This window comes from Heliangelus exortis, chromosome Z, assembly GCF_036169615.1.
Source record: "Heliangelus exortis chromosome Z, bHelExo1.hap1, whole genome shotgun sequence".
Lineage (NCBI taxonomy): Eukaryota > Metazoa > Chordata > Aves > Apodiformes > Trochilidae > Heliangelus > Heliangelus exortis.
In genome coordinates this window covers 2534533-2546724 of record NC_092454.1, presented here as the reverse complement: position 1 = coordinate 2546724, position 12192 = coordinate 2534533, and the positions used below count along the sequence as shown (strand labels likewise).

The window sequence follows — 12192 nt, the reverse complement described above, 5'->3', positions numbered from 1 at the left end:
CCAGCATGCAAATATCTGCTGCCTACACCCCAGGGAAGCTCCAGAGCCCCCCTTAGCATGCTCAGATGGGGCTTGGAGCAATCTGGTCCAGTGGGAGGTGTCCCCTTCCAACCCCAGTAGGGGGTTGGAACCAGATGATTTTTAAGATCTCTTCCAACCCAAACCAGTCTGGGATTCTGGGGTTCTGTGCTAGAAACACAGTTATGATCAGGAAGATGCAGAGAACCAGTGACATCTCTCTGATCCTCCTGGATTCAGAGGGTTGCGTTGATGCAGGTGGCCACCAACCATCTGTGTGCATGGACTTGGACTCTGGTTCTCACCACAGAGCTGCCTGGTGCAAGACTGTGTGTCTGGGTTGGTGGGTGAATCGTGGGCTTCCCTAACCCTGTATCACGTGTGGAGGTTGAACCCTTGGGATTGATACCCCTTGGTGACTCCATGGTATTGTTGATGGATAAGGAGAGGCATGTGTTCTGAGATGGACAAGGTGGAGCACGTGGTGCCTGGATGGATGAAGTGGAGCACGTGGTTCCTGGATGGATGAAATGGGGCACATGGTTCCTGGATGGATGAGGTGGGACACATGGTTCCTGGATGGATGAAATGGGGCACATGGTTCCTGGATTAAATGGAGCACGTGGTTCCTGGATGGATGAGATGGAGCATGTGGTTCCTGGATGGATGACATGGGGCACGTGGTTCCTGGATGGATGAGATGGAGCATGTGGTTCCTGGATGGATGAATTTGGGCACGTGGTCCCTGGATGGATGAAGTGGAGCACATGGTTCCTGGATGGATGAAATGTGGCACATGGTTCCTGGATGGATGAAGTGGAGCACGTGGTTCCTGGATGGATGAAATGGGGCACATGGTTCCTGGATGGATGAAATGTGGCACATGGTTCCTGGATGGATGAAATGGGGCACATGGTTCCTGGATGGATAAAGTGGAGCACGTGGTTCCTGGATGGATGAAATGGGGCACATGGTTCCTGGATGGATGAGGTGGGACACATGGTTCCTGGATGGATGAGGTGGAGCACGTGGTTCCTGGATTAAATGGAGCACGTGGTTCCTGGATGGATGAGATGGGGCACGTGGTTCCTGGATGGATGAGATGGGGCACGTGGTTCCTGGATGGATGAGTTTGGGCACGTGGTTCCTGGATGGATGAGATGGGGCACGTGGCTCCTGGATGGATGAGGTGGAGCACGTGGTTCCTGGATTAAATGGAGCATGTGACTCCTGGATGGATGAGTTTGGGCATGTGGTTCCTGGATGGATGAGTTTGGGAACGTGGTTCCTGGAGGGATGAGGTGGAGCACGTGGTTCCTGGATGGATGAGGTGGGACACATGGTTCCTGGATGGATGAGGTGGGACACATGGTTCCTGGATGGATGAAATGGGGCACATGGTTCCTGGATGGATGAGTTTGGGCACGTGGTTCCTGGATGGATGAGATGGGGCACATGGTTCCTGGATGGATGAGATGGGGCACATGGTTCCTGCATGGATGAGGTGGGACACATGGTTCCTGGATGGATGAGGTGGAGCACGTGGTTCCTGGATTAAATGGAGCACGTGGGTCCTGGATGGATGAGATGGGGCACATGGTTCCTGGATGGATGAAATAGGGCACATGGTTCCTGGATGGATGAAATGGAGCACATGGTTCCTGGATGGGTGAGATGGGGCACATGGTTCCTGGATGGATGAGATGGGGCACATGGTTCCTGGATGGATGAAATGGGGCACGTGGTCCCTGGATGGATGAAATAGGGCACATGGTTCCTGGATGGATGAAATGGGGCACATGGTTCCTGGATGGATGAGATGGAGCACATGGTTCCTGGATGGGTGAGATGGGGCACATGGTTCCTGGATGGATGAAATGGAGCACATGGTTCCTGGATGGGTGAGATGGGGCATGTGGTTCCTGGATGGATGAGGGCACATGGTTCTTGGATGGATGAGATGGAGCAGGTGGTTCCTGGATGGATGACATGGGGCACGTGATTCCTGGGTGCTTCCATGGTTCCTGGATGGATGAGGTTGGACATGGTGCCTCAGTAGAGCAGGTGGACCACCTCATGACCAAGATGGAGCACCTGGGTTCTCCTTGTTCCTCCATGGCAGCTCAGGTGAGCTCCAGGAGGGCAGCAGGAAGGTGGAGGATGCTTGTCCAAGTCAGGGGGTAGGATGTAGGCACTGTTTTGTCTGAGGTATCTGAGCAATATCTGAGCAGTCTGTGACATGTTCATCCTCACAACCACCTTTTGGAATAGGGAACCATATCCCAGTTTTACAGGTGGGATGCTGGGGCAAAGAAAGCACAAGTAAAGTTGTAACTTTCCCCTGACCACATATCCTTGGCAGGGAGCAGGATCATGGAGGTGACTACAGGGCTGGAATGAGGGCCACTACAGGAGCTTCCTAACTTCATGGTTTAAGTTTTCATGTTATGTTCTTTTACTGAAGAATAACAAAAATGGGAAAGGTGAATGCAGACTTAATTTGCAGATCTTTCTTCCTGCTATGCTCACAAGCTAAATACCCCAGGAGAGAATTTCTGGCCTGTTGCCTGTTTATATTTATCCCTAATTGACTTTAATTTTTCCCTGGTTCTTCTTGGGTTTATAACAATCTGTTTTGTTGGGTTGTTTTGTCAGGTTTTTTTTTTTTAAGAAGTTCTATGAACTTTTTGTGAGAACTTATCTCAGAGCATGGGACTTGGGCTTCACTAACATTCCCCAAACAACTCAGAAGAAAGATAAACTGGAACTGGGGGCTGAGGGGACAGCAACACACTGGTGGATATCTTCAAAACTCTGGCTGAACCTTTGGTGAGATAAAAAACTGATGGGCCACATGCTCCCCAAGGTGCTGTGAACATCATCTTCAAAGCAAACAAACTGCCTGCTGAAAACAGAAAAAAGCAAAGACAAAACTATGAGAGGGATGATAAGTCTTTGAATTCTCTCTTTCTTTTTTTTTCCTAGATTTTTTTTTTCCTTCCCCTGGCAACAAATAGGGGATTTATTTGGACAAGAAAGGAAACATGAAAAAATGAGAGGGGCAAGGGAAAAGAATAAGGTTGAGAACTGGAACTGTGATTTTATTCAAAGGAGATGACTTTGGAGCACATTTCATTAGGCTGAGCAATTTGCACATGGGCAGTTTTAATGAGCCCAACCCCTTTTCCCAAGTTTGCCTCTCCCCAATGAATTTCAGATGTTTAAGAGGCCAATTTTGTTTTGCCAGTTTTACTCTGTGTTTAGTGCATGCACTCAGCTCCCTGTGGCACACAGGGATTAGCTCAGCAAGGCTCATTCAGCCCAAGGTGATGGAGGGGAAGTGGATGTAGCTTCAAGAGCTGCCAGCACCATTGGTTTTATCATAGATTTGTGTTTTTCATAACACTCCAGCTCACTTTGTTGGCTGATGGAGACTCTCAGTATTTATGATCCGCTTGAAAACCAACCAGAAAACTGTGATTTCTCTTGTGGTTTTAGGGAAAAAAAGTCTGAAACGGCGACTTAGTGCATGTGACAGAGAAAACAAAGAAAACAAAGACAAAGAAAAAAAAATGGATGTTTTTGAGCTGGTTTCAAGAGTTTGGTGTCTGGGTTTGTGGGGTGAGATGTGCTGAGCTCCTACACTTTGCTGTTGCTGGGTCATCAACCCTCTCTGCACCCTTTGAGTCTGAACCAAGAGGGATGAGCATCTCCCTTCACCATCCCACCCCCTGCATAGCAACATTTTGGGTCTCTATTGAATGTTGCTTGTGGTTACAAGCTCATTTTTTTTTTAATACAAATTTCCTGGAGAGCTGAGCAGGGTTGGAGTTGGTGCATGTAAGACACCATCATTTCCCTCCAACCCATCACACTGTGTCACCAGTCTAGAAGGAGCCTTATTAATTATGGTCTGTCCTGGACATAATGCTTCCCCAGGGGGTAATTTTGTGGTTGTTAGAAGAGTGTCCCAGTGAGGACAAGGAGCTTTGGTGGTAGGTGGCTGCCTCTTGGGCAGAGTCCTTCCCAAAAGCCACTCCCAGGGCTGTGCTGCTCAAAAGTTGGTTGGATTGAATTGCTGGGGATATGAAATGAGTGCATTTTCTCCTTGCCTGACCTGGGATTAAAAAAATAAATAAATTAATTAATAAAAAGAAGCAATGTAACCTAAATAAAAATTAAATCTTTCTGAATCTGTGAATCAAAATTCTCTGTGTTCTGCCCCTGCTTGCTGGCTCTCAGCAGCCAGATATACTTGGTGACACCCTTTGCCTCCGTGTTTTGTCTTAATTTTTTGGTTCAGCTAATCTCCTTCCTCCCCTCTTCCAGATTTTTCTGCCCTTTCCTCCTGAAAGAGGCAGAAGCCAGGCTGGATGAAGAGGTGGAAGAAAGGAGGGAGGAGGTCATGTATTTCTCAGCATCTCTGCCTTCTCTCTTTTGCAGTTGCTGCAATCTCAGGATGTGAAGGAAGATGCTGTGCTTTGCTGCTCCATGGAGGTAGGGAACCACCTGCACCACCCACCCTGCTCCTCCTTGTGCTGCCCCTTGTGTTCCTGGTTACACACATGCCAAGAACCTGTTGGATGTTTCCAAAGCCAAACAGACACATTGCCCCTTTGTATTACAGAACCACAGAATGGTTTGGGTGGGAAGGGACCTTTCAAGTCCATCCAGTCCATCCCCAGGGACATCTCCAACTGGATCAGGTTGCTCAGAGCCCCATCCAACCTGACCTGGAATGGTTCCAGGGATGGGGGCATCTCCCACCTCTCTGGGAAACCTGGGCCAGGGTCTCACCACCCTCAGCATAAAAATTTCTACCTTCTACTCTCCCCTCTTTCAGTTTAAACCCATCCTGTCCTCAGAAGCCTCTCCTTGTCTTTCTTCTAAGCCCTACTGTGGCTTCCCTACCAAGGTCTCCCCAGATCCTTCTCTTCTCCAGGCTGCACAACCCCAGCTCTCTCAGCCTGTCCTCACAGCAGAGCTCCTCCAGCCCTCTGAACATCTTGTTGGGCCTTCTCTGGACCAATCCCAACAGCTCCATGTCTTTCCTGTGCTGAGAATCCCAGAGCTGGATGCAGGACTGCTCTTGGGAAGTGACTGGCTCACAGGGATGGATCCTTGCCTTCAGAGAAGTGGCAGCCTGACTGCTGGAAATCCAGCAAAACAACAGGCAGCCAAGGAGAAGAATTGGAATTTTTTAAGTTTTTGGAAATTTAATTTTAAATTTACTTTTTAATGTATTTTTTTTAAAGCTTTAGGAACTCTGTGGTCAAGCCCCACAACCTTTCCAGGGTAGTGGACTCGTTGCTGTCCACTCCAAGCTTGGACTTTCTCCTCTGTGGGATCACCTGAAGCTTCTGCTGCTCCAGGAAGTTTTTCCAAGGAGTAATTTTTTTTTTTTTAAAAAGAAATCCTTGGCTTTCCTCAGAGGAGTGGTGTGACAGGGCAGGATTTATTATGCATACAGGAGGCCTCCTCTTGTTCCCATTAATGACTGGGAGTCACTGACAGCTCTGAATCAGCGAGTAAATGACAGGCCAGGTAGGCAGTAGGGAGACCACATCACAGCCTGCACTTTGTTTTGGCAATAGCATGATTTGGAGGTGGGATAGCTTTAGTTTTGGGGTTTTTATCTATATATATATTTCTTTTTCAAAAGTAATCCAGCCTGGCTGCCTTTGAAGTCAGTGGGAGCTGAACCATTTCACTCCTCCAGCCACCCGGCGCGGGCACTTTGGAAAACCTCACCCTTCATGTTGGGTTCTTGGAGACTCCTGTGGGGTCCTTTTGATTTTCCAAAGCCAGGATGCCTTCAAGCTTGTCTGCCTTCCCAGCCACATGGAGCAGGGGAGGGCTGGAGGGGTGGAACCTGGCTACAAAAATGTTTTAATATCAGAGAATAGTATCTCAAGTTGGATGGGACACCAAAGGAATCACTATGCCATGGGTGACCTCCTCTTCTCCTGACTACAAGAAGGACATTGAGGGGTTGGAGTGTGTCCAGAGAAGGGAATGGAGCTGGGGAAGGGTCTGGAGAGACCAGAGAAGTCCAGATCCTGGAGCAAAGGAGGCTGAGGGGAGAGCTTCTGGCTCTCTGCAACCCCCTGAGAGGAGGTTGGAGCCAGGGGGGGTCGGGCTCTGCTCCCAAGGAAGAAGGGATGGGAGAAGAGGAATTGAGCTGGAGGTTTAGATTGGAGCTTGGGAAGAATTTCTGTCTGGCAAGGGTTGTCAGGGCCTGGCCCAGGCTGCCCAGGGCAGGGCTGGAGTCCCCATCATTCCTGGAGGGATTTCCAAGCCCTGGAGATGTGGTGCTGAGGGACACGGGGCAGTGGTGGCCTTGGCAGTGCTGGGTTAAGGGTTGGATTCAATGATTTTCAGGGTTTTTTCCACCCGAAATGATTCTCTGAATCTGTAACTGCCTAAGGCAGGGTTGATCCAGCAGTGGCTGCTGGTTGCAGTGTGTGTCTCCTGGTGACAGGGTTGGTGGTTCTCCTGCTCTCAGGTTTTATGGCCCTTCTGATGGAAAAAAAAAGAGAGAATGAGTGGCTGAGAAACCAAACAGGTTTTGTAGGTCCTTGCTCAGCAAACCAACAGCTGATTTCTTGTCTTGGTGGTGCTGAGGGCCATGGGGCAGTGGTGGCCTTGGCAGTGCTGGGTTAAGGGTTGGAACTGGATGATCTTCAGGGTCTTTTCCAACCAAAATCATTCTATAATTCTATGATTTTGTGAGAACCCCCTCCCCAAATTCTTCCAGGAAGCACTCCAGTGAATGACATTTTGCACTCTTAACTCCACTGCTTTCATAGGGCTTTGAGGGCCATGGGTGAGCGGCGAACTTCTCAGTGCTGGGTTAATGGTTGGACTGGATGATCCTGAAGGTGTTTTCCAACCCAAATGATTCTCTGGTTGACCTCTCTCTTCTCCTGACAGCTGCAGAGCACTGGCCGACTGCTGGAGGAGCAGCTGCCCGAGATGATGACGGAGCTGTTGGCGATAGCACGGGACAAGATGCTCTGTCCCTCCGAGTCCATGCTGACAAGGTCCCTGCTCCTGGAGGTCATCGAGCTGCACGCCAACAACTGGAACCCCCTGACTCCCACCATCACGCAGTACTACAACAAAACCATCCAGAAACTGACAGCTTGAGGGGGCAGGGCAAGGTGGGGTGGGAAGGGATGAGGAGAAGACGCGCACCTTGACGGGATCCGGCGAGAGCTTCAAGCCCCCAGCAGACCAAACCCCAGCATGCTCGAGAATCTGTTTGTGGGGTGGGGAGGGAGAAGCATGTTTCTTTTTCCAGCCACATTGCCAAGTGCCACCTCACCGTGGTTTTGGGGTTTCTGTTATTTTATTTTATTTTATTTTTCAACTCGTTGCTCCAGCAAGCAGCCACGCGTCCCACTGGGTTATTGTTTGGCTTTAAAAGAAGTCAGAGAATTTGGGAGGGGGGGCTAAAAAAAAAAAAAACAACAAATCAAACAGGAAAAAAAAACAAAAAAAAAAAGAAGCAACAAAACAAACAACAAAAATCCCTGAATCCAAGTGGGGGTTAGTATTGTTTTCACTCCATCCTCCTGCCGTGTCCTGGCCAGCAGGCAGCAGATGTCTTGGGAGGACAAAGCCAGACACACACCACACCGAGCACTCATCATTGGTGGCTTTGTTGAGCATTCAGGATTTTTTTTTTCCACCCCCTCCTCTTCTTGTCTTTGACTTTCCATGTCCTCCCAGCCCTTGGATGGGAGAGTGGGATGACTTTTCTTATTTGCACTGTGTGTTTTCATTTCTCTCGAGCCTTGGTGGGTTTTCTCCTTAGGAAAAGCTTGGGGATGGAGAACACGATGCCTTCCCACCAGCTGGCTGCTGGGTTCACATGAAGATGCTGAAGCAGAAGGAGTATTTTAAAGGAGTCCACTGCAGAAGCCTCCATCATCTTGCCAGTAACCTCCTTGATGGGTTGAGAAATGTGTCCTCTGAGCTGGGAGCTCTATGGCTCTTGCTGCTCAAGTCACCGTTATCCCTCAACCACTATAACCCATCTATTTTATTTTTTTTAATGATTTCTTCTTTCGTTGTTGTTGTTTCCATTGAAGGAGTGCTTTACTGTAATTATTGTCATGGTTGTAATTATACAATTAAATCCAGGCCCCTTAAAGTTGGGCCTAATAATGTATAGGATGAGGGAGAAATGAAGGTTTGATGTTTTTTCCTTGGAAACTGGGAAAGAGAAGACAAGGTGTGAACAGCAAAAAGAAAGAAGGAGAAAGGAAAAAAAAAAAAAAAAAGGAAAAAGCAGAGGAAAAAAAAATAGGAAAAGCCAAAAATAGAAGTTTTGAGCCTGGCTTCCAACTAGTTGAATTTACTACTCCGTGTTTCTAAGTGTGAGGTGCACCAGAGCCCCTCTGTCCTGTGGTTGGTGGCACCGTGTCCTCAAGGGATGGGTGACACTTTCAGAGGGGGAAATTTTGCTTGGGCATCCCCGGGTTGCTCTGTTTTGGAGCATCCAGAGGGAGAGGATGGTTGTGGGGAAGGATGTCAAGATGCCACTTGGGTGAGGAGATGCCTGAAGGATGAGGAGGCTGGGACAGAGGGACACACCACATCCCAAATCATGACCAAGACTTTAGTAGTCTCTTCATTTGCTTGTTTAATAATGCTTTTACCCACTAAATCACTCCTGGTGCTTTTACAGACCCTGCCTGGGTCTGAACTCAGCAGCTCAAACCCCTTTTTTTCAAGAAGAACGTTGAGTTTCTGGTGGCTTGTAGAGAAGAGCTGTTTCACCCCAACCTCTTTGGATGTGCAGGATGTTCTCGGGTGCCTTATGAATGTGTTGGTCTGTCAGTGGTGAGGAAGAAGCTTTCACTGCAAAATTTCAAAGGGCAGAAATTTTCAGCAGAAAAATGTGTTGTGTCACCGGAGATGAGAGTCCTGATGCTGCAGTTCAAGTTCTCCTCCCCCCCTCCATGGAGGTGTTCAAAGCCAGGTTGGATGGAGCAACCTGGTCTAGTAGAAGGTGTCCCTGCCATGGTGGGAACAAGATGATCTTTAAGGTCCCTTCCAACCCAAACCATTCTCTCTGTATTACTTTGAGTTTTCATCCAGTTGGCTGCTGGTATGGGTTCAAATCTTCACATGGAGCAAGCTGGAACCAGGAGCTTCCATTTCCCTGTCGACCCAGCAAGCAGCAAAATTATTCCTGGATACATTGGACCTGTCTGGAAAAAAGAATTCCAGCTTTGTGGATTGGAGCCCAGGAGCTTTGTGCGGAGAAGGTGCCTTGGGTGGAGTCAGCTTCATTAGGAGCAACGAGGTTTGATAGTATTAATGAGCAGAGGAACTTGATTAAGGTGGCAAAGCCCAGCAGTATTTTAATGCCTGGGGTTGTACCCATTCCTCTTGGATTTTCCTGCTCCCTGGGTTCTCAAGGAGAAAAGGAGAAGGGGATTTAACGCACGGCACACCCGAGCTCAGCGTCCGTCTGGGGGAAGACCTGAAAATCAGTTTTATCTTGGTTTTCTTTTTTAAAGGACAGAAAAGTCCTATAGGAGGGACACAATTATGGGTTGGGGTGCCAGGAGTCCTGCCAGCAGCAATCCAGACCACTCCTCCAGCCCCTGCAGCTTTTCTCTTCCCCAGGGAATTTTCTCTCGGGATATAGCTAAAGAAGACACAAATAACAGAAGAAAAAGAAAAAATAAAAGAAAAAGAAGGAAGAAATAAAAGAAAAAGAAGAAATGCAAGAGAAAACCCAGAGAACTGGGCGTTTTGCTTCTAAAAATCAGAATTTTCACCCAGCAGGGCATCAGGTGCCATTCAGAAGCAAAGTGGAAGTCTTGTGGCAGTATTTCTGCTTAAGCTTTTCCCTGCCAGCCATGAGGGTTTATTCAGTTTTCCCACTTGGATGCAGTCCTGCAACCCCCCAACGATGGGGTTTGGCCCTTCCAACACCAGGATTTCTCCCACTGAAGGACTCTTATGTGAAATCCATTGGGGCTTTTTGATGTCTTGCCATTTCTCCCCACTATTAAAGTGCGTTCACCCAACTTGGATACACCGGTCGCTCCGTTCAGACACGAGAAGCAAAACATTGACCAAAAAACGGGGTTCTTTTTCCCCCAAATTACATGCTGCCCCTGGTATCTTCCCAAAGTCTATCCGAAGGAAGCCAGTGAGTGTGTGACATCAATAACCATGTTGGGAAAAGAGGTACCACAAGGTCCCACAAGGTCATTTGATGGAGCAGGATCAGCGCTGAATTTCTGGGATTCCTGGTGAAAGCACCTAAGGATGTCATTGAGTGTTTTCTCCTTTTTTTTTTTTTGGTGGCTTCTTTTGGATATTTTTGGGGTTTTTATTTGTTTGTTTTCTTTAGAAACAGTCACCAAAGAGTGTTAATTCTACAACATCCATTTTAGAAGGTGTGAAGCCACCAGCTACACCTCCCCCTCTGGAACCATCCAGAGCCATCCCTCTTGGCTGCTCCATAAACATATCCACCTGGGGTTTTAATACATTTTTTTTTTTTTCCTGGAAGGCTTCATCAACCAAGGGGAAAAAAAAAACACCTCCTTGGGCCAAATATTTGTGGGGCCAAACCTTGGGCTAGCCTAAAGGCAAGTGGCTTTAGGATTTGCAAGAGGAATGATGCTCTGCAGCACCGCCGTGCTGGCCCACCCTGTGGATGCAGAGAGGGTTTGCTGACTCCCCAGCGTCAACTTCACCTCATTCCTGGTGAAATTCTTTCCAAACTGAAGAGGTTTGGGGTTGGTTGTTCTTTTTTTGCTACCCATGAAGTGACTTGCTTGCTTTCCCCATGAGGGTTTTCACCCCCGTTGTGGAGAAATCTCCTGTATGTGGAGGTGAAGTGAAAATGGGGAGGGGGGGTGGAAAAAAGGGAAAATGAAGCAATTTGCTTCATTCCCCTCTTCCCCCCATGGGAGATTAATTAATATCTATTCTTGGCATGATTGATGGCTTTGAAGGCAAACTTGTCAGAATAACTTATGATTTATTTTCTTGCTTATTTTTCTACCATCCCTCACTCGGAAGTCTCTCAAAATCTTATATATATTATTTTTAATTTTTTTTTAATTATTATAATATTTTTTTCCCTTCTGGGTATTTTATGGCTCTACACTAACCTTGCTCTTGGTGTTAGCTATTAGCCAATCATGGTGATACTCTCAGTATTTTTTATTTTGCAGGAGAAACAACACAGAGGGTTGCATAGCCCACTGTGGGTAACCAAGGGAGCTGTGGTGTCCTGCAGAAGTTAGCACTATAGCAACTCATTATTATCTTTTTTTTTTTTTTTAACCTATTTATTTGCATTTGAAACAAACAAAAAAAAAAGCAACATTTTTAATTTAATCATATTTGTTAAACTAAGCGCTTTAAAAGAAAAAAAACGAAGGAAAAAGGTTTTTGGGGGGAGGATAAGGACTAGATATTCATACTAGTGAAAAGACAAACTCATCATTTTCAGCATTTCAGAGACTGTTAAAACAAGGGAGCGAATAAAAAACTCTTTGTGGAGATTCAGTCTTTGTTTCTGGAACATCCAGCCCCACTGTATGCTCTAAAAATGCATCATCTGAGTAATAAATGTTTCAAGCTTGACATTTCCCCCATCTCTTTGTGGGTAGGCACTGCTGCTGCTCTGGGGGAGACTTGGGGTTTTTTTTTTGTTTAGGGTGGAAGAAAAGGAAGATAAGGAGGGGAGGGATGAAAATATCCCTAATGGTGGCTGCTTGGGAAGGGAGCAGAGGGAGGGATCCTGCCCTGGAGCTGGGGTGGATCCTTCATGGTGTTGCAGCCCTGGTTGGGGTTGATTCCTCTCCCTGTCTCATCATCCTCATCCTCATCTCTGGGGTGAGGATGAAGCCCCAGACAAAGGGCTTGGAGGTCCAGGGGTGATGGATTGGGGTTGAGCCCCTTTCCTGGCTTGGCAACCGGGACAATCCAGTCCCTGATCCCTGTCCCACAAGAATCATCCATCTTTTGGTGTCCTACCTTGGCTGGATCTTGGGGGGGGTTGTTGGAGGGCCCTCTCATTTATCACATCCCTTGCACCCAATGCTACCAGCTCACAAACCACTTCTGCCTTTTACTCCATTCTAAAAATTCAAAATGCACTTTTTCTGAGGAGTCTCCTCTGGAAAACTCTCC

At 47.5% G+C, this 12192-nt stretch overlaps 1 protein-coding gene across 5 annotated transcripts in view; it reads left to right on the top strand.

The window, feature by feature from the left end:
- CTIF (cap binding complex dependent translation initiation factor) overlaps positions 1-11643 on the top strand; it is a 159527-nt gene extending 147884 nt beyond the window's left edge. For all 5 annotated transcript variants that reach the window (XM_071732233.1, XM_071732237.1, XM_071732236.1 and 2 more), the window contains 2 exons: positions 4462-4515; positions 6952-11643. In XM_071732233.1, the coding sequence (XP_071588334.1) occupies positions 4462-4515; positions 6952-7167 (270 nt within the window). In that variant the 3' untranslated portion in view covers positions 7168-11643. The remainder of the gene's footprint in view (positions 1-4461; positions 4516-6951) is intronic.
- Positions 11644-12192: the final 549 nt, after the last annotated feature.